Genomic DNA, 27,899 nt, shown 5'->3' on the forward strand with positions numbered 1-27,899 from the left:
ATTTGTGTTCCGAAGATTAACGAAGCTCTTATGAGTGTGGAACGGCATGAGGGTGAGTAATTAATGACATTATTTTCATTTTTGGGTGAACTAACCCTTTAAATTAGAACAGATTCTGATTGGCTGTCAGTGTTTAATCATTCAGCAGCAGGAAAAAATTGTTCTAAAAGTGATCCCAACGATATCGTTTCTCTGTGTCGTTATCGTTATAGCGGTGTGGACAGGCAGTGCTATTCTTTTATATTTAGAATTATTTTTAGAACTATATCGTTATCTTTATAGTTATCGTTCTTGGTGTGAACAAGCCTTAAAGTTTTGTAGATTTCAGCAAAATACACATTTCATAGTTGTTTACAGTAATACAATATAAAAAGGCCCATATGCAAATTAAATGATCTGAGGTGAAACAACACGTCAAGAACACGTCCAGTTGCATAAACACATGTTTAGTGTCTTAAGAACTAGTTTGACCAACTAGCAGTTAGATAAGAGGTCATCAGTCTTACTTATCCAATTCAAATTAGACTGATCTATCTTTTTATGCATCTGAATTTAAAAACTTAGGACCAGTCTTGAAGAATAAAATTATATGACAACCTTTAAGACTAGTCTAAGTCGTTTATGCAACTGGGCAGACCATATTTCACCCATAAAATCAGGAGAAAAATTACATTTTGCAAAAAGAAAATGAAACTTTCAGGATCATTATGATTTTTGCATTGTGACATTTTCATGACAATTAAACAAAAAGTCTTTTTACTGCAATGCAAAACATTATGTTAGTGTGTGTACAAAATTAATGTCAAAAGAGCAAAAAATCCTCAATAGGGTTTATGTACTTTCATTCACCTGTTACATTTACACTCTCATACCTGGTTCATTATTTTCTAGAATTTGAAATGAATGTCAGTGTAGAGTATTAAATACTGGAGATGTGCACTAGAACTATCTATTGCTTCACACTAATCACAATATCACAGGCACAATACTGAAGCTCACAACCACAAATTACCTGTTCAAATGTTTAACAATCACAGCACCAGGTTCACAATCTCCACCTTTACCTGCTCGTGATGTACTTCATCACGATATATCAAACCATTTCCCTCATGGAAAAGCTGCTGGAATAAAGATTTGCCAGGAAACAACAATGAATTCTGTATCTGAATAAGTATCTGTGAACAGCAGCAGTTTAGTATAAAGAATAACACAGTGTCTTCCCTGGAAGTGACTGGTGTTGCATTGCACCAGGAAAAATACTTTGCATTAGTTGCTTTTGAACAGCAAAATAACTTTACATTTTGGTTTTGCTACAGTTGCGTATACATATAGTTAACAACAAGGTGATTTTAATTACAATTAATTAAAACATCACAAGCTGGCTTTGATGAAATGGTCTGAAGTGATTCAAATATATAACGAATACAGTTTATAGCAATAGATTCACACATATGACATTTGTAAACAAAAATATTAGCAGTGTTCATAGGCTACAGCTACACTAATCCAGACACATTTGAAAACGCATCTTTTCTCTACGTTTTGACGCATTTTTATCCTGCGAAAACAGCTTTTTGAAGATGCTCTGTTAAGTGGATACATTTCAAAAGCCGTTTCTGCTTTGTAGTGTGAAAACTGTGAAAACAGAGGTATTTGAAAACTATGTATGTTTAGTCATGTGACACATACTGTTGTTTATACCAGTGTTGTGCTGAATTCTGACCCCCTGCCAGATTATTATTACCCCCCTAGTATTGGTAGGTTTAGGAGTAGATGTGGAGGAGGGGTTAGGATTAGGGGTGGGGCAAATTTTTACGAAAATTTACTTGCAATTGCTGCGGCAAAACATGAGGACAATTGTGTTTTAGACCAAACATGGAATGGCGATTGAGTGTGAACTGGAAGCAGGAGTCAGTGAAGAGATATTTTGCTCATGAAATAATCATGCCAGAAGAATAGCTTGAGGACTTTATTACATCTGGTATCATCTCAGTGAGCTTTTATTACGTTTCATGCATGTGCAGTAAGACGGTTTAAGCGTTTTCAGATGTTTCAGTGTGGACGGAGAGTGTTTCGAAACAGAAATGCTTTCAAATGTATCTGGATTAATGTAAATGTATCCATAGTTCTATTAATTACAATGGGAGTGGTCTAGTTTGGTACACACTGCATCAGTCCAGCATAAAGATGGTGCAAATACAGACCTCCAATGCAGAGGAAAATCAGGTTTAGGCACAAGTCTGGAGTTTTACACTCCTTTACTCACTAAAGAATCATGCATTTACCCGTTTTAACGGAGGAGTGGCAGTCGGGTGTGTTGATTTAAGGATGGCACTGGCAGTACGTCGTTTTAAAACCCGGTGTCTATGCTGAGAGAGCGACGGGTCACGTGTTCGATCTCTCCCGTCACATACTCGTTGAAGGACGTCTGATACTTTGCCAACATCTTCAGCATCAGTCGGAGATTCAGCCACCACTGCGTCTTGGGCATCCGGTGTCTGCAGAGTGTTTATTCGTACTCGTTAGTCCTGTCATTATTCGTTGGTGCAGTATGGTATGATGCAGCCTATTACTTTTTGTAAAATGGCTTAAGAACTGGAAAAGCATTGTATGAAGTGTAATTATTACATTGTAAAAAATTTCCCCCTAAGGAACTAAGGAGAAATATTTCTCTACATTACATCACATGTATGTAATATGAAGTCAGGTTGACTGGGACACTTTTTGCCATTGATATCACTAGGAAAAAGTGTCCCAATCAACCTGACTTCACCCTATTAAACCTCATGTACTGTGTGTAATTGTTAGGGTCACTCACTCAAAGTCCGTCTGGTCCTTCAGCTCAGTGACGGGACTGAAGGTCAGAACCTTCTTATACAGGCCGATCACACAGGCCGAGTCTGGGGTGTTTGCAAACACACGACCTGACAGACACAAACACTGGCTTTACTCACAGTCTTCTCATCTTAAACTTACTGTATAGTCTAAACTGCTGCTGGGAATTAATTCTGTCATGTGACTAAGTAGCATTGAGGAAAACACAACAGTGATTTTATGGCCAAAACCCATTTACTTGTCTCACCTGATGTGAATTTAGAGTCTGAAATATTTGATTTATACAGAGATGTTTTTGTCAGTTTTAAACATCCTCTCACCTAGTCTAAAATTGTCGGCCATCTTCTCTGTCAGCCACTGCACGGCTCTAACGCCCAGTTTAGTGCCGTAGTTTCTGTCGAAGGGTGTCGGCACTCCACCCTACAAACATCAGAGAAACAATATCAGAAAATATGGATTTAAATGCTAAATTTCTTTCAGCAGAGTGTTTTAATTCTTTATTAAATCTTTTAATAATGCACCATAATTGTACTTTAAGTAATCAATGAAAATTTTTGGTAACACTTTACAATAAGATTTCATTTGTTAACTGCATTAGTTAACATGAACTAACAGTAAAGTATTTAATAATCTCAGTTAATTTTAACATTTACTAATACATCATTAAAATCAAAAGTTGTACCTGTTAATATTATTTAATAGTTCATGTTAACTAATGTAGATAACTAATGTTAACAAATGACACCTTATTGTAAAGTGTTACCGAAATAACGTATATTTACGGAGCCCCGCACATGACATGCAAGAAAAAATAAAAAAACGTTCCCCCGATTTACTAATTCGTTCCCCGATTTACTAATTAGTTCCCTCGATTTACTAATTCGTTCCCCGATTTACTAATTAGTTCCCTCGATTTACTAATTCATTCCCTCGATTAACTAATTCGTTCCCTCGATTTACTAATTCGTTCCCCGATTTACTAATTAGTTCCCTCGATTTACTAATTCATTCCCTCGATTAACTAATTAGTTTCCTCGATTTACTAATTCATTCCCTCGATTAACTAATTCGTTCCCCGATTTACTAATTAGTTCCCTCGATTTACTAATTCATTCCCTCAATTAACTAATTCATTCCCTTGATTTACTAATTCGTTCCCCGATTTACTAATTAGTTCCCTCGATTTACTAATTCATTCCCTCGATTAACTAATTAGTTTCCTCGATTTACTAATTCATTCCCTCGATTAACTAATTCGTTCCCTCGATTTACTAATTAGTTCCCTCGATTTACTAATTCATTCCCTCGATTAACTAATTCGTTCCCTCGATTTACTAATTCGTTCCCTCGATTTACTAATTCGTTCCCTCGATTTACTATTTCGTTCCCTCGATTAACTAATTCGTTCCCTCGATTTACTAATTCGTTCCCTCGATTTACTATTTCGTTCCCTCGATTAACTAATTCGTTCCCTCGATTTACTAATTCGTTCCCTCGATTTACTAATTCGTTCCCTCGATTAACTAATTCGTTCCCTCGATTTACTAATTCGTTCCCTCGATTTACTAATTCGTTCCCTCGATTTACTATTACTATTTCGTTCCCTCGATTTACTAATTCGTTCCCTCGATTTACTACTTCGTTCCCTCGATTTACTAATTCGTTCCCTCGATTTACTAATTCGTTCCCTCGATTTACTACTTCGTTCCCTCGATTTACTATTTCGTTCCCTCGATTTACTAATTCGTTCCCTCGATTTACTATTCCGTTCCCTCGATTTACTACTTCGTTCCCTCGATTTACTAATTCGTTCCCTCGATTTACTATTACTATTTCGTTCCCTCGATTTACTAATTCTTTCCCTCGATTTACTATGTTGTTCCCTCGATTTACTATTACTATTTCGTTCCCTCGATTTACTACTTCGTTCCCTCGATTTACTAATTCTTTCCCTCGATTTACTATGTTGTTCCCTCGATTTATAAATCATGTGCATGATTTATAAATCAAGGGAACGAATTAGTAAATCATGAGCACGATTTAGCTTACTATTTTTTTCTTGCATGTCATGTCCGGGGCTCTGTATATATTGAAACTAATTAGAAATTACTATATTTACTAATTAGAGTATTTGTGTGTGAAATCAACTGCGAAGTGTGCTTCAAGATGCACAGAGACGCTGAAAGGGAAGCTCATAAGAACTCATTTCATATTCATGTGTCACTCAAGAAGTTCCTTTTCAGTGACGATGCTGCATTAGAATCAGACATCACGACAGCTCAGTTGTTAAATTGATGAGTTGTGTCATAAAGCATGAGTCTGTACCTGCTGCAGGTGTCCCAGGACATTGACCCTGCAGTCAAACACGCCCTTCCCTTCTGCGGAGTAGAGCTTATGGATGAAATCAGTGGTGTATTGCTCATGGCATTTCTCATTCCTGTGAACAGAGCAGTTTTACACATTAAACTGTCATTAAAGGTGCAGTAAGCTATTTCTGAAAAATGCTGTTGAAAATTTAAATCAACAACCAAACAAACAATTTTGTGAATATTTGCTAGATGTCTGTTCTCTGTGTGTGTGCTGAAAAATATTTTGTTTGCACAGTCCTCACTGTGTAAACAGGAGAAAAAATAATGTGGAGTGAACCAATCAGACCGAGCGCCACAACACTCTTGCAGCCAATCAGCAATAGGGGGCGTGTCCACTCATGATGAGGGAGGAGACAAAGAGAGCAAGTGGGACATTTAAAGAAAGAGAGATTAGAGGACCCGTGTTAATAATGGAACTTTCCAGTGCAGGAGAGACTTTAGAAGGCAGGAAGGCCTGAAAACAGACTTTGTTTGTATTCCAATAATTTAGATTATTATCAAATAATTCAGGAACCTAAAATACATGTTGCAGGCCAAAATTGTGTTGTTAAAGGGTTAGTTCACCCAGGAATGAGAAATGCCAAGGGTTAGTTTAAGGTGGAAAGATGAACAGGCGGCTCGTTACCTCAGCACCAGACCTCTCTGGATGTCTTTCTTCATTTTCTCCGTCAAATGCTCCACATTGGTCTAAACAAGTGTCACAACAGCAGAAAAACAGTGTTTGTTCTTCTATGTGTAGATGTGAGGAGCATTGGGAAAATGTTAACTTATTTTTTATTGAACTGTTTTATAAAATCATTATGACATGGCATTAAAATGCACTCTTAAAATGCACTTTTTGCTCCATAATATCAGCTGGCACATCATTAAAACAATAATTATGATATTATGGTAAGCGATACATATTGCATAGCCCTACCTTGAGGTCATGGATGTTGAAAGGATCTTCAAAGATGTAAGCGGCATCTGCACCGACAGCGATGCCTGTGGTGGTTGCCAGATAACCGCAGAATCCACCCATAGTCTCCACCACAAACACCCTCCTCTTGGTCCCTGTGGCCGACTGCTTGATCTTATCACAGCTCTTCATCAAACAAAGACACACTTCAACTCAAAAACTGGACAATGAATGCAGCGAAACTGCATTCTGCAATTAAAAATGATCTTTTCAGATACAAGCTTTTCACTAAATTTCACTTTTTTCTCACTCGTGATGCATTATGAGATTGCCTTGTCCACAAAGTATACTGTACATGCAATGCTGCTTTAGCATTAGGCAAAAGAAGGCATCTTAGACAGCATTACACTAACTTACACTAAGGCTACGTTCACACTGCGAGCCTCAAAGGATTAGTTCACTTTCAAATTAAAATTTCCTGATAATTTACTCACCCCCATATCATGTTCATGTCCTTCTCGCTTCAGTCGAAAAGAAATTGTTTTAAGTGTATTACTGCCCTCCACAGGTCAAAGTTTGAACTAATTGTTATATACTTGCACTAGCATATTGTATATGACAACCAGGGCTTGACATTAACTTTTTTGCTCACCAGCCAATGTGGCTAGTGGTTTTCCAAAGTTACTAGCCACTCAGCATTTTCACTGGCCACAATTTTGCTGTTGGGAAATTACATTTTATATGATTAAAGTTGACTCTGGCATGCTTAAATTACTTGATTTTGAGTCATTTTACTTGTTTTACAAGATTTAAAACCCTTTCAAACTTACAAATGCAGATTGACCACCCAAATCAAGACTATACATGAGGTATACAGTTATTTTTGTTAGGCTATATAAAAAGAACAAAGAAGCAAATTACAAATAGTAATTTAAAAAAAAATTCAGATACATATGTTTATTTAGCATACATGTATACATGTATTTAACATTTTTTGATGTTTGATTAACATTAATGACAGAGGGGTATTTATTTGGGGGCTGCTGAATGCATGGACGTCATATATACTGACACATATCCAGTTTTTACCCACCTGTTTACGTCCACTTAGCCGTAAGCCATAGCTGACTGTATTCACACGAGATACTCCACACGATGCATTTTGACATCTGTGTGTGCGTGTATTCAGGCGCAAGGAGAACTGAATCGCGCGTGCACGCGAGCGCTTCTGTTGTGTCATTTAGCGCAATTCCGCCTATCCCGCCTTCACTAACCGCAAGTTAATCGATAAAGAATTGTGACTGAATTGTAATTTTGTGATACGACGAGCTTGGCTACTTTTCATTTGGCTGTAGGCTGAAATTATATTCAATCCGCCAAAGTGGCTAGTGGGAGTGGCTGTCTTACCCGCCACAGCTGAAATCTACCCGCATTTGGCGGGTTGGCGGGTGTTAATGTCAAGCCCTGATGACAACTTAGTTCAAACTTTGACCTGTGGAGGGCAGTAATACACTTAGCAGTGACTACACTGCTGGAATTCTGATAGAGAAGAAGAGAGCTAGTTCAAGATGAGCATTTATGGTTAAAATGTATAAAACAAAATTTTTTTTAGAAAATGAGTGATGGTTTCTCTAGATAAGACCAGGGCTTGACATTAACTTTTTTGTTCACCAGCCACTGTGGCTAGTTGTTTTTCAAAGTTACTAGCCACTCAGCATTTTAAATGGCCAAAATTTTGATGTTGGTAAATTACATTTTATATGATTAAAGTTGACTTTGTTATGCTTAAATTACTTTATTTTGAGTCATTTTACTTGATTTAGAAGATTTAAAACCCTTTCAAACTTTTAAATGCAGATTGACCACCCAAATCAAGACTACATTGTATATCAGCTGGTATGTACAGGTGGGCAAGAGGTGGACAATATGAGCATGGGCAAATATGAGATATGTTATTTGTGTTAGGCTATATAAAAGAACAAAGAAGCAAATTACAAAAACAATAGTAAATTAAAAATAATCTTTTTTCAGATACAGTAGGTTTATTTAACATATAGTCTACATTTAATTAACATATTTTGTTGTTTAATATTAACAGACAGGTAGGCCTATTTAATTGGGCTGCTGAATGCATGGACGTAACTGACGCATATTCAGTTATTACCCACCTGTTTACGTCCACTTAAGCCATAACCGACTGTATTCACGCGAGGTACTCCACACGATGGACATTTAGACATCTGTGTGCACGTGTATTTGACTATTCAGGCGCGAGGAGAACTGATCTCGCGCGCGACAGAGAGAGAGCGCTTCTGTTGTGTGTTATTCAGCGCAATTCCGCCTATCCCTCCTTCACTAACTGCACGTAAATAACGAATTGTGTGATTGGATTGAAATTTTGTGCTACGGCGATCTTCGACGATCATTTGGCTGTAAACTGAAATTATATTCAACCCGCCAAAGTGGCTAGTGGGAGTGGCTGTCTTACCCGCCACAGCTGAAATCTACCCGCATTTGGCGGGTTGGCGGGTGTTAATGTCAAGCCCTGGATAAGACCCTTATTTCTCGTCTGGGATCTTGTAGAGCTCTTTGAAGCTGCACTGAAACTGACATTTGGACCTTCAATCTGTTGAACCCCAGTGAAGTCCACTATATGGAGAAAAATCCTGGAATGTTTTCCTCAAAAACCTTCATTTCTTTTCAACTGAAGAAAGAAAGACATAAACATCTTGGATGACATGGGGGTGAGTAAATTATCAGGAAATTTTTATTTGAAAGTGAACTAATCCTTTAATGCTCAATTTCAATTTTTGATCAGATTTTTTTGTATGTGGCCAATATCAGATTTCCAGTGTGAACAGATCATGGTACTGCATACGCAAAAGAACAATGCAAATGGGGTTGCCAGGTTTTTACCACAAAATCCACTCAAATACTTCTTAAAACGAGTCCAAAACTAGCCCAATCGCTTCAGGGGTTAAATATCTCATTGGTGGGGTTGCTTCAACCCACGGAGTTGCAAACCAACCCGCGGCAACAGTGAAAAAGTAACCTAATTCTGCAGGAAAATCTCCGAAGCATCATAATTCTGAAACAACTCTCAAAAATTCAGGATTGATTCTGAGTTCAATTCAAATTGCGACTGAGCATGTGTAGGAATCAGCAAAATAAATGTTCTCAGATGTATACTAGCAAAATCATCTATTGTGAATAGGCAGCTCACAAGGTTTTAAAATCCCGTGTCTTCTCCATTATATGCTGATAACAGTAAATCTAAAAGAGAATATATATCAATGTTTATGTGAAAAGTGAACTTGAGTGGCGTGTGTCCTGTACTTACGGCCATCGCTGCATTAACCGCAGTATCGCTGCCCAAACTGAAGTCAGTGCCTGGAACATTGTTGCTGATGGTGGCAGGGATGATACACATGGGAATACATAATTCATCATAACGCCCCCTCGCTTCAACCAGCTCCAGTACGCCCTCATACGCCTGAACACGACAGGAAACACAGTCAGATATCATAAAGAGCAGCTCGGACTTTGCCTCATTTAATATCTCAATTTGTGTTTCATGGTAGATAATATAGATTGGAAATATGCCTGGGCGATATGGTAAAAATATTAAATTTTTTTGCCTAAATTTTGACAGTATTCGATAAATATCACAACGTAAAAACAATGATTTTTTTTGCCCCCCATAAATATAGACCTGATCTGGTTGTTGCAACAACAAAGCAAGCTCTTTGAAGAACAAAGACACACATTACATAGAATAAGTATCAGATCTATTAATTTGCATTAACATTTTCCTGTACCTCAAAACCACCGACGACAAACAGTGACTGGATGTTGAACTTGTTGAGATTTTCCACTAGCTTCTCCATGCAGGTGCTTGGGAGGGTTCTGGAAAACATTAAGGGTCACAAAGCTGTGATGAAAATAAAGAGCCAGTGAAAAAATGCATTGATTTTTAAAAGTGACAAACCGTTTAGTTCCCAGCAGAGAGCCGCCCTGACCCGTCCAACCGGCCACCTGATTCCACGACACCTCATTCACCTATACAACATCAGATAAAACAGTGGGATTTCATGCTACCGTTTCATTAATATTAATTATGTTCTTTCCAAATATACTACTCTGTTTAATATTTTTTTGTGTTTGGATTGCACTCATTTGTTGTATGCATTTGGAGATTATTATGGATAATAAGATCATTCTTTTTTGCCATATTGGATCCCTATGATTTCCGCGATGTGTGGACGGAATCATGGAATCATAAAAATGGAATTTACAGTACTGTAACACGAAATGTCATGGAATTAAAGCACAAAAAGACTCTAGGGTTAAATCTGTTGCAGGACAGTAGATGTGATTTTGCGGGATAATGCGGGACACATGTGAGACAGATAAATTTACAACTATTATGCTACATAAATACTGATTTACATTTTTTGGCAAACCTGGCATATGCATCGATTAATGTTTCTGCCGGTGGGTGCCCGCACTATAATGTTGCGCTTATGGCAACATTAAATCCTGGAGAGAAGACAATTCTAGATTCACGGCTGCACATGCAGGAGGACAAAGTTTGAGCATGCACATGTGATATCTGAGCGAATGAGTTTTGTGCGAGAAGGGAATCCGGCTGTGAGCGGAGAGATTGCTCGTGCATTTGATGTGCTCTCGTGTTACAATAATGCCCTCTCGACATTTTTCATAATAATAACGCCATAGAACACACATTAAATTAACTATTAACGTGAGAAGAAAGTCGTGTCTGAATGCTGCTGTCCAGTTTTTTCATTAAAAATACTGTCTTACCTTTCTCCCTCTTACTATTATTTTGATTTATGCCTTAGTTTTAATACCTTCTTAGTTTTTAAGTCATTTGAAATTGATTTTTACATTTTATTTAGATTTTTGTATTTGCATTTTAAATGTAATATAGCAATTAAATGCACTAAATGGGTTTAGTTTCACAGATATTAATGAATGCAATTTCAGCCAAAAAATATTAATTTTTTAAATAGTTCATGTCTTATTTTCTCTTGTATATTTAGTATTGCATTGCACTACTTCTTATCTGATTACTCGATTAATCGATGAAATTATTGGTATAATACTCGATTACTAAAACAATCGATATCTGCAGCCCTAAGCACACGTGACGCTTGTGTGTTTTCAGCATCTATATGAGGACATGAACACATGAAGTTCATCTCTAGAGCTGCTCTGAGAGTCACTTTGCATTAAAATGCATTATTACAGAAATCATTCGAAAGCATGGTTCTTTACCGTTCCATTGGCCAGACCCTCAAATCCATCGCTGACGATGTAAACCCGGTGTCCTGTGGCCAGACCGACCCTCACCGCCGACCTCACCGCAGCGTTCATGCCGGCGGCTGGAGCTCCGACGTTCAGGATGGCCATGGAGTAGTTGCTCTGAGGAGAACAGAGCGCAGAAAAAAATTAACAACACGAAACTAGGATCTAACCAACCATTTGAGCACCAAACATTTGCTCTTTTCTAATGGAAGTCAATGGAGGATCTGTGCATTTGGATGGTTTTAAATGAAATTATTCAAAAATATGGAGAAAAAAAAATGCATTTGTCATTTAAGAGAATTTGAATTAGTCTCATATTTAAGTTTTCATCACTGTTTCTGTTTTTATCCTGTTTATTACGGTGAAGCTGCTTTGAAACAATCTGTTTTGTTTAAAGCGCTATAGAAATAAAGCTGACTTGACTTCAAGATTAGGATTTTATGATCCGTACACCCTGATAGCTACAATAAAAATGCATAAGCACCAGTGGCAACAAATTACTTGAATGTAAAAGTTAACAATTGTGTATGTAATGAGGTGAAATCAGGTTTAGTGTTCATGTGTTACCTGGACCGCAGCAGGTTTCTGATAGGCCAGCAACTTATAAATGTTCCAGTTGTTCTCAAAACTCCTGTAAACAGTGTCATTTGAGTCATTATTACTCACTCAGACTTTGACCTCTGCTAATGAACACGGATGATAATGAATCTGAAAGGGTTCTTCTCACCTGCCCCGTAACTGGATGGCTTCTTCGAACCGCTTTTCATTCATGGCCCTCTGAACCTCTTTAGTCTTAAGAAAGAGAGTAAAATTATTCTCTTAAGGCAAGATATAACTACTGGTTAAATGATGCGATTTTGGGCTATTTTGCTTCCACAACATCCAAAATACACATTAAGTGTTTATTTTATTACACTTTATTTGCGTCTAGGCGTTGAGTTTGAGTCAGAAATCTCCACTTCAGCAGCTTTACATTCACCAAACTTTAGTTTTATTCCTATCTATGTTCTGAAGATTTGTTCATTTATCATTCACCTGCTTTATAGAAAATGTTATACATAAAAATATGGTGATTTTTGTTCTGGTTGTTGACAGTATTTTTATGGAGTAATGAAAAGAGAAATCTCATATTCCCTCTGTAAAAACCTTTAACTCTAATAGTAGTTTTGAACCCGGCTTTATCCAAATATCAGATTTCTGTATTGGGAATTTATGCAAAGTCATGCATATTTAATTAGACAATGCCTAATTTGCATATTTAGGCATAATATTTCAGAAAACTTGTAATACAAAATTTTATGTCTTAATATACAGTGTTTAATTAACTGTGGAAGTTATCAATTAGTTGTAAATTTGACCCTATTCACTTGGTGTCTTGCCTTAATAATGTGAGAAATTATTTGAGACACAAAACAAAAGATTGGTTGTCAGATTCATCAGTGTGTTACAAATGATCTGTTTGGTATATCAAAAGGCTTTAAGTGCAATTTTTGAAGACTATCTGACCCAACTTTGGACTATAGCTGTAGACATGCACATTAATAATATTAAGCAAAAAAGCAACAGATACAATTGGTTTTCCTTCAGTGTTTGGCTGTAAATATACAGTACCGGTCTAAAGTCTGGAACAATTAAGATTTTTTTGAAGTTTTTGAAAGAAGTCTCTTCTGCTCATCAAGGCTGCGTTTATTTGATCAAAAATACAGTAAAAATTCTGAAATATTATTACAATTTTAAAACAACTGTTTTTTATGTGAATATATTGTAAAATATAATTTATTTCTGTGATCAAAGCTGAATTTTCAGCATCATTACTCCAGTCTTCAGTGTCACATGATCCTTCAGAAATCATTCTAATATGATGATTTGCTGCTCAAGAAGTTTCAAAAGTTATTTGGTATTTAAAAAAAAAAAAAAAAAAAAAAAACTTTATTCAGCAAGGCCTCATTAAAATGATCAAAAGTGACAGTAAAAGTGATGTTTATAATATTATAAAAGATTCACAAAAATATTAAGCAGCAAAAACTGTTTTTAAAATGAATAATAAGAAGAAATTATTAATAATTAATAATTGTGCACCAAATCAGCATTTGAAAGATCATGTGACACTGAAGACTGGAGTAATGATGCTGAAAACTCAGAGGAATAAATTACATTTTAAAATATAATCAAATTGAAAACAGTTATTTTAAATTATAATAATATTTCACAATATTAGTTTTTACTGTATTTGCTATAAAAATAAATGGAGCCTTGGTGAGCAGAAGAGACTTCTTTCAAAAACAAAACAAAAAATCTTTATTTCCAGACCTTTGATCGGCAGTGTAAAATGTCAATTTCCAGTAAAAAAAGAAAAAGAAAAAAAAACATAAATAAATTTATTTAGCTTTTAATGATGGTGAAGACTCACCATCTCTACGGCCTCCATTAGCGGGAGACGCACGGCCTGGTTTCCTGATAGGCCGATCACACAGGCGGCAGTGTCCGGTCCCGCCTCCAACAGGGCCACCACGGCCTCGACGCCCATCTTACTGCTCTACACCACAAAACACAGAGGATTCTTCAACCTCATCTGCTTCTTATGTTAAATAATCATCCCATTACTCAAAACTCTTCTGAGGGTTTAACTGAAGGGTTTATTTACCAGAACTCTGTCAAAGGCTGACGGCGTCCCGCCCCTCTGCACGTGACCCAGAACAGTGACCCGGGTGTCGTAACCCAGCCGCGACACAACCAGCTGCACAGAATTACAAATCACATGCTCATTTATACACATCTGATTGGTCAAGCAGTGTAATAAGATCTCTTTTTTGCCAAAATTTATTTCTATAGTGCTTTATACAATTCACATCCTTTTTAAAGCAGCTTCACAGAAAATAACAGAGTTGCAAAATTGATCAATTATGAAAGGACTTCAATTCAAGCTTTGAAACAGCTCTAGAGAAGACTTTTTATTATGGAAGCTTGTTTCCACCACTAAATAAAAAATAAAAGTTAATTGCGATTTTTATTTCACAATTCTGACCTTTTTTTCCTTGCAAAAAGTTACTAGTTTATATCTTCCAATTCTGATTTTATTTCTTGCAATTCTGACTTTTTTCTCAGAACTGTGAGATATAAACTCGGAATTGCGAGAAAAAAAGTCAAAATTTAAGATTTAAACTTGCAATTAAAAAAGGTAATTGCAACTTTTCATCTCAGAATTCTGACTTTTTTTTTTTCTCACAATTGCAAGTTCATTACTGGTAATTTACTTTTTTCTCAGAATTGTGAGATATAAACTCACAATTGCAAGAAAAAAAGTCAGAAATGTGAGATTAAAAAGTCACAATTACCTTTTTTTATTCCGTGGCAGAAAAAAGCTTCCATAGAACTTATGAACATATGGCTAACATTTAATAAGTGCAAACTTATGGTACATTTTATGAAAACACTAAAGCATGTGTAAATGATATCTCTAGGAATTGAATTAGCATGTACTAAAATGACTTTAAAGGGATAGTTCGCCCTAAAATGAAAATTCTGTCATCATTTATTCACCCTCAAGTTGCCCCAAACCTGTAAAATTTCACAGAAGAAGATATTTTGAAGAATGTTTCTGGTTCCCATTGACTTTCATAGTATTTTTTTTCTCCATACTAAGGAAGTCAATGGGGTCCATCAACTGTTTGGTTATCTTCTTTTGTGTTCAGCAGAAGAAAGAACATCATACAGGTTTGAGACCACTTGAGGGTGAGTAAATAATGACAGAATTGTCATTTTTGGGTGAACTATCCCTTTAAGAGCAGAAGAGCTTCGCTCACGTCTTTGATGTAGTTGGAGGTGATGGGTTCACCGCTTTTGTTGATGGCTCCTTCAGCGATGATGATGATGTTCAGTCTGGATCCTTTACTGCGGCTCTGAACAAACACATCCATAAGTCAATTATTAAAATGATATGGACGTGAAAATGGGCTGTTGTTATCTAAAGTTATTTCTATCCAATTTGACCCTGAAAATGACTTTCATTGGTGCAACTTAATGTAGTCAGGCTGATTCATTAATATAAAATTATATTTTTGACTTGCATAAAACCAACTGATTTGGATGTTACCATATGAAGCACATTTGAAGATATACAAAACAGAAATAAAATAAAATATAAATACCAGATGAAAAACGTGTCAGAATTTAGCATTTCAGAGAGCCGTGTAATAAAATACTATAGATGAAAAACCTAACTGAAATAACATAAGTTTACTACAAGTACTTCAACTTAAATTAAAATTGATAATATAAATATAAAACAAAACCTAATTTCAAACATCATCAAAATAACACTAATTACCAACTAATGGCATGAGAACTGATTATATATTCATAAATCAGTCATTGTGTCCAATGATCTATAAAAGCGGCCCAAAGTCACATGTTCTGGGCTCACCTCTCCCAGTCGAGCGCACATGAGCTCTTCCCAGCCGTCCTCAGGAGGGGCTTCAGGGATGAACAGCCAATCAGCTCCAGACGCCAGAGCTGAAACCAGCGCTAGGTACCTGCAGGAGAACAGCGTCAGTGACGCCAACACTACAGTCACATACTGGCCAACAGTGACACTAAAACTAACTCAACCAAAACTGTCAGGATGAGTATATCATAACAGAATTTTCAGTTTTTGGAAAATTAATAAACAGTACAGTATGGAATTGCAGTAGAAAATCTAAAACTGAAATTAAATTGAATAAAAACTATAAAGCAATAAAAACTACTAAAATGACAAAAACGCACAACAAAATTACTAAAACTTTAACTTTAACTAAAATTAAAACGGAAAATATAAAAAAAACTGTTAACTGAAATAAAAAAATTAAAAACTTAAAACGTTTAAAAAGTTTAACTTGATGTACTAAAATAGCTCAAATCTATAAATAGAATAGACATATTTAAAAAAAACAAACTAATAAAAATGTCAGAAATGCTCAACAAAACTACTAAAACTTTAACTAAAATGAAAATGGAAAATATAAAAATAAAAATTAACCAAAAAAAAATTTTTTTACATATACGAAGCACAGCACATGACATGCAGGAAAAAATAGTAGGCTAAATCATGCGCACAATTTACTATTTCATTCCCGTGATTTACTAAACCATGCAGACGATTTCTTAGTAAATTTCTTAGTAAATCGAACAAAATAGTAAATAGTGCGCACGGTTTATCAAATCAAGGGAACGAAATAGTAAATTGTGCGCACGATTTAGCAAATCGAGGGAACGAATAAGTAAATCGTATGCACGGTTTATCAAATCAAGGGAACGAAATAGTAATAGTGCGCACGATTTAGCAAATCGAGGGAACGAATAAGTAAATCGTATGCACGATTTATCAAATCGAGGGAACGAATAAGTAAATCGTATGCACGGTTTATCAAATCAAGGGAACGAAATAGTAAATTGTGCGCACGATTTATCACATCGAGGGAACGAAATAGTAAATAGTGCGCACGATTTATCACATCGAGGGAACGAAATATTAAATTGTGCGCACGATTTATCAAATCGAGGGAACGAATAAGTAAATCGTATGCACGGTTTATCAAATCAAGGGAACGAAATAGTAAATAGTGCGCACGATTTATCAAATCGAGGGAACGAAATAGTAAATAGTGCGCACGATTTAGCAAATCGAGGGAACGAAATAGTAAATAGTGCTCACGATTTAGCAAATCGAGGGAACGAAATAGTAAATAGTGCGCACGATTTAGCAAATCGAGGGAACGAATAAGTAAATCGTATGCACGATTTATCAAATCGAAGGAACGAATAAGTAAATCGTATGCACGGTTTATCAAATCAAGGGAACGAAATAGTAAATCGTGCTGCGATTTAGCAAATCGAGGGAACGAAATAGTAAATAGTGTGCAAGATTAGCAAATCGAGGGAACGAAATAGTAAATAGTGCGCACGATTTAGCAAATCGAGGGAACGAATAAGTAAATCGTATGCACGGTTTATCAAATCAAGGGAACGAAATAGTAAATCGTGCTGCGATTTAGCAAATCGAGGGAACGAAATAGTAAATAGTGCTCACGATTTAGCAAATCGAGGGAACGAAATAGTAATAGTGCGCACGATTTAGCAAATCGAGGGAACGAAATAGTAAATAGTGCGCACGATTTAGCAAATCGAGGGAACGAAATAGTAATAGTGCGCACGATTTAGCAAATCGAGGGAACGAAATAGTAAATAGTGCGCACGATTTAGCAAATCGAGGGAACGAATAAGTAAATCGTATGCACGATTTATCAAATCGAAGGAACGAATAAGTAAATCGTATGCACGGTTTATCAAATCAAGGGAACGAAATAGTAAATCGTGCTGCGATTTAGCAAATCAAGGGAACGAATAAGTAAATCGTATGCACGGTTTATCAAATCGAGGGAACGAAATAGTAAATAGTGCTCACGATTTAGCAAATCGAGGGAACGAAATAGTAAATAGTGCGCACGATTTAGCAAATCGAGGGAACGAATAAGTAAATCGTATGCACGATTTATCAAATCGAAGGAACGAATAAGTAAATCGTATGCACGGTTTATCAAATCGAGGGAACGAAATAGTAAATAGTGCGCACGATTTAGCAAATCGAGGGAACGAAATAGTAAACAGTGCGTCATGCACACGATTTACTTTATTTCCTGCATGTCATGTGTGGGGCTCTGTACACTGTGAAAATGAAAGCTTTATATAAAAATAAAAAAGTAGTAAAGTTTAAAAAGCACAACAAAATTACTAAAACTTAATAATAGAAGTATTCAAATTTTAATAAATACTGTACTGTACTACTTTATATAAACAATACTGAAAATGACAGTGTTGCCAGGATGTTCTGGGTGGTTGCTATAGGTCTCTCAAATCATCTCAAATCTAAACATGTTTAGACTTTATGTAATCTTCCCATGACCCTCTTGGTGTCTGTGCAGTTTTTCTCACAGAGACGCAGCGGAAGCTCACCCGCAGTGGCGACCCATGACCTCAAGCACAAATGTGCGCTGATGGCTGAAAAAAAGAATCAATAAAACATACAGTAGTGAGCACAAAATATGGTGAAAACATGCTGTAGATTATCTGAACAACGTATATCTGCCTATGTGCAACTGTCTGACAGCATAATTCTGAAAACAGTGTGTGTGGAGAATAAGAGACGAGACGAGACAAGAATTCCACACATTCAGTGCATTCCTGAACAAATGAGGAAACAACAGGAAATCACAGTCATCACAGCCTGATGATCATGATTAAACAATAAACCTTTAAATCAATTTTACATTAATTATATTATATCTACATATATGTCTTACAGCCAGTGTCATTTTAGTATCATTGAGATACCATTATAGTTTTTCAATTAGTTTTTATTTTTATTTTTATATTTTCCATTTTCATTTTCATTTGTTTATTTTTGTCATTTTAGTATTTTTAAAAAAAATATGCCTATATAGTTTTTATTCGATATATTTTAGTTTTAGTTATTTTAGTATTAACTAAAACTAATTTTAACTAAAAGTAATTTTTATATTTTCCATTTTTATTTTAATTTTTGTTAAAGTTTTAGTAATTTTGTTGTTTTTTTCTGTCATTTTTAGTTGGTTGTTAAATGTGTATATATTTTAATTTTTATTTCAGTTTTACATTTAGTTATTTTAGTACATCAAGTTAAAATAATTTAAAAAGTTTACTTTTTATATTTTATTTTAGTTAGTGTTTATTTTTATATTTTCCATTTTCATTTTAGTTAAAGTTTTAGTAATTTTGTTTTGTATTTTTGTCATTTTAGTAGTTTTTTAGTAGTTGTTTATATAGGATTCAGTTTTAGATTTAGTTATTTCAGTACATCAAGTTAAACTACATTAAAAAAGTTTACTTTTTTTGTATTTTATTTTAGTAAACATGTATTTTTTATTTTCTATTTTTTTTATTTAAATTATTTTGTGATTTTGTTGTTTTTCTGTCATTTTTAGTATTTTTTTAGTATGTCTATATAGGATTTATTAATTTTATTTCAGTTTTACATTTAGTTATTTCAGTACATCAAGTGAAACTAAATTAACTTATAATAAATATTATTATTAATATTTCATATTTAATATTTTATTTTAGATAACATTTATTGTTATATTTTCCATTTTTATTTTAATTTCAGTCAAATTTTTAGTAATTGTTTAGTATTTTTGTCATTTTAGTAGTTTTTTTTTTAAACGTCCATATAGTTTTTATTAATTTTTGTTTCAGTTTTAGATTGTTATTTTAGTACATCAAGTTAAACTAAATTACAATGATAAATGTTGCCTTGGCCACTAGCTGAAGTAAACCATCTTATTTTCTTCCTAGCAGAAGTAGTTCAGTAGTTTAGCAGTGGTGTTCGTTTGACCTGGTGGCTGTGGTGGTGATGGCATCGATGATCTCAGTGATGCGGTTGAGGGCGGAGTCAGCGCCGATGGTCATGTCCGTTCCACAGAAGTCATTATCGATGGAGCCCACCAGACCCACGATGTTCAGGTGCCCGTGCTGCTTCGCCGTTTCTGCTGTGATTCGACCTGTGAATGAGGAGTTATGTGTATATGACCAGTTCATTCAGATCAAAAACAATCCACGTAATTATATTTAGCAGAACGCTGCTGTGCATCAATATGTTCAACAAGTTATATAAATGATGGTGTCATTTATAGTACTTATTTTATCCTGTCAATTTTAAAGATGTCTAATTGAGACTGTTACTGTTCGTGCAAGGGAGATATTTTAGTTTTATTTATTTTGAGTTGGATTTATTATCATATTTTTAGTTTTCATGTTAATTTTAGTTTAATTTTTCGTAATTTCACTATGTGGCTTTTTTTTTTTTTTTTTAAATATATATATTTTTTAATTTAAGATTTATATTTTGGGTTTTATTAACTTTTATTTCAGTTTTAGTTTTTATTTATTTTCAGTCAATAATTGTAGTGTTTAAATCTAAACCAAGGCAACATTTCTAATTTTTATTTAGTTTAAGTTTTTTAATTTTATTTCAGCTTTATTTAACAAATTATTAACAGAAACTTTTTTTAATAGTTTTAGTTAACAATAATAAACCTGGTGCCACATAAAATAAACAAACAAATAAATAAATAAATAATATAAATAAATTAATTTATGTTTAAATTAATAAATGTAATGACCTGAATGAATAAATATATGTAAAAAAAAATTACAATAAAATTATTGATATGAATAAATTAATTAATATTAAATTAAACTAATACATTTAATTAACTAACTGAATAAATGAATGCATGTAAAATAAATACATAAATACATAAAATTATTATTAATATGAATAAATTAATAAATATTTAATTTAAATTTATTTAACTAACTGAATGAATGAATACATGTAAAATAAATAAATAAATAAATACAATTATTATTAATATGAAGAATTTAATTAATATTTAAATTTATAAATTTAATTAACTCAATGAATAAATATATGTAAAATAAATTAAAAATAAATAAAAATAAAATTATTATTAATATGAATAAATTAATTAATATTTAAATCAATAAATTAAATTAACTCAATGAATAAATATATGTAAAATAAATGTTAAAAAATTAAAAATAAAATTATTATTAATATTAATAAAATAATAAATATTTAATTTAAATTTATTTAACTAACTCAATGAATAAATACATGTAAAATAAATAAATAAGAGCTAACTGTAGTTGAACAACTTTATATTATGAGGAAATTTGGGAAACTACAATTTCTAAAATGGCTTCCTGAACACTTCTGCAGAGTTAATGCCTCGCGTTGACACTTTGATACGGCTTCATAAAGATTTATGATTCTTATCATGAGTAAACTTTACTGCCCGACTGATCATGTATGAGCTTGAGTCAGCTTTAATGACCTTAAAACATCACTTCACTTATTATTGCTTCAGTTGTGTTTGGTGATGTTAGTGGTGATGCATCTAATAACAAACTATTTTTCCGCATGAATCCCTGTGCACATCATCAGAGGTCGTTGCTGTGATTTAGTACCTTTCTTCACCAGCTCATCGAGGAGTCCACTCCACTCCGAGCGGAAGATGTTGGCCCCCGTGAGGCTGCCGTCACCCCCACAGACGCACAGGTTAGAGATGCCGCGCTTCACCAGGTTAAAGGCCGCAGCTAAACGCCCCTCTCGTGTGGTGAAGGCCTTACAGCGGGCGCTGCCGATCACGGTTCCTCCCTGTGGAGAACGAGACCAGTGAGCGATAGAGTCTGCTGTTGCATTTGTGCATCAGATGTTTTTTTATCATACAGAGGCATTTTTTGCAATCCTTCAACACAGGCGAAATGCATGTCAGTGCATGCATGACAGCCTCAAAAGAAACGCGGTAAGAGTTTGAGTACAACAGCAAGAGCGCAGCAGCTAGCACAGACGGTGTTTATTGAGCTGGACACACAAAGACAAACACAAACTTACTAAATGAACATCACACATGTACAACACTTATCCCTGAGGTTAAAACTGTTCACCCAAAGAATGAAAATCCTGTCTTTATTTAAAAAGGGGTCATGAACTGAGAAATCAAATTATCCTAGTTAGTCCAACTAGGATAGTCCAAAAACAGCTTTTAATGTTACCAAGCCAAGCGAACGACTGATCCTGGAATGTGATAGGTGAAACTCCGCCTCCACAGAAGAAATCAACGCCTACTTCATCATTGCAACGTTAGCCCCGCCCACTGGTGTGTTAGTGGGATGAGGAGGAGAGAAGAGCGATACAGGACTAAAATAGCATTACCTTTCAAAGGATCCTAATGCAGGAATATTGTCAACAATGTGAATGTCTCAGTTGAGCTTTATTTATTTGTATTCGGTTCATTTCACTGTGGATTCTTTGGTAAATCAATCGCATTTCGGTGCAAACAGACTTTTACGATATGGACTCGACAGTAATGCAACAACATGTCAGTAACTGTGTTCATTCTAATGCCTGATCTGATATTAATGATTCATGTACAGTCACATGATCTTTGTCTGTGTGTCAGTAAATCAAACCAGTGACTAAACGCTCAACTTCACCTTGTTTCTCTTAGTAGGATGAAAATAATCTGTTATTTAAATGGTGATCACATTATATATAGAAAGAAATCAAAGAACGCTCTCTTTATAATCGCTGGAGCTGTCAATCAAACAGCATGAGTTTATCAGTGACTGATGTGCAAAACTCCCGTTTTATTAAAAAAATCTCTTATTTACATCGAGTTTGCAGTGTTAGTTATGATGAAAGCATTCGTTAGTGAGTTTCACTGCTTTCATGAGCTCAACAACATGTCTGTGATCGACTACAGTGTTCATCACTGCAACATTTCATGCCACGATCTAAATATAATGCCATAGATCTAAATGTAATGCTATAATCAACACTCTTCACGATTACTTAACCTTGAGAGCTGTAATAGTAAAAACGTGCTATAAGTTTTCGAGACAGTAATACTTGGCTATTTCATATGCAAAGATGTGGGCGTTTACACTGAAGTCTCACAACAGACACGCCCCTTAAAACAGAGCGTTCAAATCAGGGTAGGAAAAATGCCTTTTATTTATACATTATGACAATTTTTGATGCAAAAATCACACTAACACTATAAGTGCACCGCAGGAAACATTATAAAACAACGCAGTTCATGACCCCTTTAATTCCTGCATGTCGTTTCAAAGCTGTATGCTGTTATTTTCCCCAAGAAACCCATTTCTGTCCTCATGCATGCAGCTTGTTTTCATTAAACAAAAAAGGACATAAAACACCACAAAGGTAACACTAATGTACCCTAACAGGAGTCCATGTGACTCATGCACTATCCTCCAAGTTATTTTGTGTGAGTCACTGATAATCTTCTCCTCTGTCAATCAGATTATAAAATGCTGCATTGAAGCATCTCATTCAGTTACAGGAAACATGACGCTCAATGTTGACTATGACATCAAACCTGGTGCAATGCATCAACAAACATGATGGCAAATGGAATTTGAGAGCAGAAGGAGGTTTAATCAATGATGATTCTTTACAATTTCACTGAAACAATAACAGCATATGGATTTGAAATGACACGAGGGTGAATAAATGATGGCCGAATCTTCATTTTTGGGTGAACTGTCCCTTTAACAGTCTCTGTAATCACTTTCCAACTGGATTATGTTCAAAAAAAAAAAAACCCTGAACAAGTAGGTAATAATATAATCCTCAATTCAGGCTGAACTCACTGCATTCAGGACAAGTGCAAAGGGGAAATTTCAGAAGACCATATCGGATACTATCTGCAGTGTCTATAGATGTTAATAATGTTATTCTTTACCAGGCTTTAACTGAATGTAAGCACTAGAGCACATGCAGCAGGACAGCTTACCAGTTAACCGCTTAACCGAAGAACACAGAAGAGAGAAAGCATGAAGAGTGAAGAGCTGCGAGTCAACATCAGAAACTGACAACTCAACAAGAGAGATCCGTCTGAACAAAACCTTCAGTTAACCTTCACTAACAGCTGTGTTACTGTTAACTACGGTTAAAACAATTAAAAATCATTTTGATTTGTTTAAATAGAGCTGAAACAAAATGTAAATATTAGATAACAAATAAAAAAAAACAAAAAAAAACTTAAATATTGGAAATGCTGCTTTGGCAACTAACTTAGTTTAAAATAAGTTTAAGTTATAAAATGGCTAAAACTGAAATAAAAATAAATTAAAGTTAAAAAACAATACAAAAATGAATAGAACTGACAAAAGCACATAACAAAATTACAAAAAGTTAATTTAAAAAAAAAATAAAAAATAAACTTAATTAAATAATATAATAGTTTTAATTAATTTAACCAATACACAAAAGTTTGGGGTCAATACGATTTTTTAATGTTCTGAAAAAAGTGTCTTCTGCTCACCAAGTCTTGATTTATTTGATCAAAAATACAGTAAAAATTCTGAAATATTATTACAATTTAAAATATCTGTTTTCTATGTGAATATATAGTAAAATATAATTTATTCCTGTGATCAAAGCTGAATTTTCAGCATCATTACTCTAGTTTTCAGTGTCACATGATCCTTCAGAAATCATTGCATGTTTGGTGAATGAAAGTATTTAAAAAATTTAAATAATAAATCTTACTGACCCCAAACTTTTAAACAGTACCCATGAAAGAAGAGCTTATAATAAATGTTTGAATGTCTTTCTGCAGCTGTTACTGACTAGATGTGACCTGACTGATGGTCTTACCAGTTGAATTATATTGGTGACGCTTTGCCAGTTGGCCAGTTTAATATTGTCTCCTCCGTCTACCAGTCCTTGATACCCCTGAAATCAAAGTAAATACACACATTAATATCATGCAAACACACATTAAATGTTTTCATCATCCACACATAACCAAAGATCAGAGGAAAACATGAATGTTGGCGACAGTACCTCATACACCAGATAGACCTTGGCGCCCACATAGATGCCCATCCGGGTCACAGCGCGGATAGCTGCATTCATACCTGACAGAGAGCATTGGATTTTAAACAATCGCACACGACGCTCGGTATTCAGAAGTTAAAATAAATGAAAACGATCACCTCCCATCATGCTCACAATTACGAATAGCGAGTAATTTTAATAAAGTGTAAATTCATAATGCACATCTGACATGATTCCCACAAAACTTATCAAGAAGATATGACATATATTTTATTATATGTAATATATTTATATAATACTACTATAGTTTGTATTAATAAATTGAACTGTTTTTAATATTTTTATTTAGTACTGTCAAATCGATTAATTGCGATTACTTGCTTTTAACATTAAAGTTTGTAAATAAATATGTGCGTGTGTATATATACTGTATATATGTATATTATGTTTACTTCATACACACACATATATAAATATATATAAAATTATATTTAAAACTTTAATGTTAGATGCGATTAATCGCAATTAATCGCATCTAACATTAAAATTTGTAAATATGTGTGTGTGCATATATATATATATATATATATATATATATATATATATGTATGTATAAACATAAATATATCATACATACACACATATAATTTTTGTTTGTAAATATATGTGTGTATGTGTGTGTATATATATATATATATATATATATATATATATATAAGTATAAACATAAATACATCACACAAATATATATATATATATATATATATATATACACATACATATATATATACATAATTATATTTATACATTTTGATAGATGTGATTAATAGCAATTAATCACATCTAACATTAAAGTTTGTAAATGTGTGTGTGTATATATATATATATATATATATATATATATATATATATATATATATATATATATAAACATAAATACATCATAGTTACATACACACACACACATAATTAATTAATTATATATATATAATTATATTTATAAACATGTTAATTGCATCGAACATTAGTTTGTGTGTGTGTGTGTGTGTATATATATATATATATATAAACATAAATACATCATACACATATATTTGTGTGTATGATGTATTTGTGTTTTTATGCTTGTTTATATGTTTATATATATATAATTGATTAATCGCGATTAATCAATTCAACAACATTATTTTTATTGTAAGCAACAATGTTTTTAAGGTTTTAGTTTTGGTTAACTATAATAACCCTGTCTGGCACATAGTATATCAGCGTATCAATAACAGCAAAGAGCAAATGAGGGTAAAATGTGCTTAATTTATATGAAAATAAAATCACAAAATAAAAAACAAAAATCTTCAAAATAAGCTACATTTACTATCATCTGGCAGGTCTCACTCCAGTACTGTACTTACATTAGCTGCACAGTTATATATACATTTATATAGAATAATTACTATATTTCACACATATTAATGAGCGGTGGATTTACAGCCTAAACATTCAAATGTTCAAATCAAAGACAGCTTTAAGAAAGTTTACAGCTGACAATGCAGGTCAGTTTGCAGTTCATTTCAGTGTCAAAAATCTGGTCTCCTATAAATCTCATCACATGAATAAACATGGATGCCTATATAATCCAGCGTCCCAGTGTCGTGCATGTTTCATTAGTGTAAATGTGTGATGTCAGTATGCAGTGGTCAGAGGCCCTGCATCAGCTGCAGCTTCACCTTGCGCGTCTCCTCCGCTGGTCAGCGCGGCGATGGCTCTGCCCGCGCCCGTCATGCGCAGCTTCTCCAGCCCCGCGGAACTCATTCTGCTTCTGCTTCTAAATCCGCTTCTACGAAATAAGAGTATTCGGTTACCGTGCCACTGTAAATGAATCGTTGGGAGAGGATTGTTTACAGCTCGTCTCGTCTCCTGCGCAGACTGACCTTCCCGGAAGACGCAAGGGCGCCGCTGTGTGTGTGTTTGGCGTGCGCGCGCTGACGTCTCCACCCAGTGCACGCACTGTACAGTACAGTAGGTTTGCACAATAAGTCTTTACTGCACTGCAATTTCCTTATCCTGGAGCAACAGGCAGACCTGGAATATTAAATATGCTGTAGTGCAGATATGTTGCAATAACCCTAACAGAAATGCAACGTCATTGGGCGTTTTCTGCTTGCTGGTCTTGCTTTTTTTTTAAATTATAGTTTGCATTAAAGCTAACTTGCATTTGTTAATAGTTCATGCAATTAAGTGAATTAGGGAAATGCAACCTAGATGTTGTACAGTAATACTCTGAAGGCCTATCCTCTATACAGATTGCAAATGCAATAAAACTTGTGAACTTTGAACATGCAACTATATTTTAAATGATAAGCTATTTGACCTTTAAACTCAATTATGCTTCATACCTATTAGAGGTGTAATGGTACACAAAACTGACGGTTCGGTATGTAACGTACCTCGATTTTGAAGTCACGGTTCGGTACAGCAGGAGGAGAAAACTAAGCACTTTTTTAAAAAAAATGTTTTATTAAAAGATTCTTAAGGATAAAAAAATATATCTCTGCTAAAGCTGTAAACTGTATACTAGCCTATATATACCCTTACTAACACATTACTGTAATAATAAACGTTAACAACAGAGCCCAAACTATTTATTTTTAGATATAATAATCAACACTCAAATAACAATTGCATGCAAATGTAAACTGCACATGAATCTAAAATCTGAATTCAGGTAATTATAAAATTATGTTTTTACTCCAATTCTTTGAAATATAATCATTTGCACAGTGGCTGTCATTTTCATTACAGATTTACCTAAACATATATTAAATAATCAAGACATCACTAACAAGTTAAAGGCAGGGTAGGCAAAAAAATGTATAAATTTTTTTTTTTCAAAATTTGTTTAAACTTTATTTATATATCAATACATAATTAAAATGTAAGTACTCTGAAAAAGAAAGTATAAAAATCGAGTGTCTGTAGACCTCTCACGACTGTTTTAAAGACA

At 34.3% G+C, this 27,899-nt stretch overlaps 1 protein-coding gene across 2 annotated transcripts; it reads right to left on the reverse strand.

The window, feature by feature from the left end:
* Positions 1-300: 300 nt before the first annotated feature.
* pfkla (phosphofructokinase, liver a) lies at positions 301-26,974 on the reverse strand. 2 transcript variants are annotated; one of them, XM_048194728.1, is made up of 23 exons: positions 26,827-26,974; positions 26,623-26,732; positions 24,905-24,978; positions 24,716-24,793; positions 21,496-21,685; positions 19,838-20,003; positions 18,421-18,465; positions 15,854-15,962; positions 15,234-15,329; positions 14,075-14,167; positions 13,841-13,966; positions 12,158-12,222; positions 11,998-12,061; positions 11,401-11,547; positions 10,091-10,161; positions 9,921-10,008; positions 9,443-9,595; positions 6,124-6,288; positions 5,830-5,891; positions 5,161-5,272; positions 3,156-3,255; positions 2,819-2,924; positions 301-2,498 (listed from the first exon to the last, which is right to left on the reverse strand). In XM_048194728.1, the coding sequence occupies exons 2-23, from the start codon at positions 26,705-26,707 to the stop codon at positions 2,351-2,353; spliced, it is 2,343 nt and encodes a 780-aa protein (XP_048050685.1). In that variant the 5' UTR covers positions 26,708-26,732; positions 26,827-26,974; the 3' UTR covers positions 301-2,350. The 2 variants fall into 2 exon arrangements, with proteins under 2 accessions (XP_048050685.1, XP_048050684.1); XM_048194727.1 differs by having other exon boundaries at positions 26,623-26,876.
* Positions 26,975-27,899: the final 925 nt, after the last annotated feature.

The sequence above is a fragment of the Megalobrama amblycephala genome, linkage group LG6 (assembly GCF_018812025.1).
Source record: "Megalobrama amblycephala isolate DHTTF-2021 linkage group LG6, ASM1881202v1, whole genome shotgun sequence".
Taxonomy (NCBI): Eukaryota; Metazoa; Chordata; class Actinopteri; order Cypriniformes; family Xenocyprididae; genus Megalobrama; species Megalobrama amblycephala.

Bases quoted from the DNA above. Each gene is read 5' to 3' on its own strand.
- pfkla (XM_048194728.1), bottom strand. From the start codon at position 26,707: ATGAGTTCCGCGGGGCTGGAGAAGCTGCGCATGACGGGCGCGGGCAGA. The intron at 24,794-24,904 runs GTACTGTCGCCA...CTTTGATTTCAG, and splicing joins AGGTCTATCTGGTGTATGAG to GGGTATCAAGGACTGGTAGA. The intron at 12,223-13,840 runs GTGAGTCTTCAC...CTCTTTCTTAAG, and splicing joins TAATGGAGGCCGTAGAGATG to ACTAAAGAGGTTCAGAGGGC.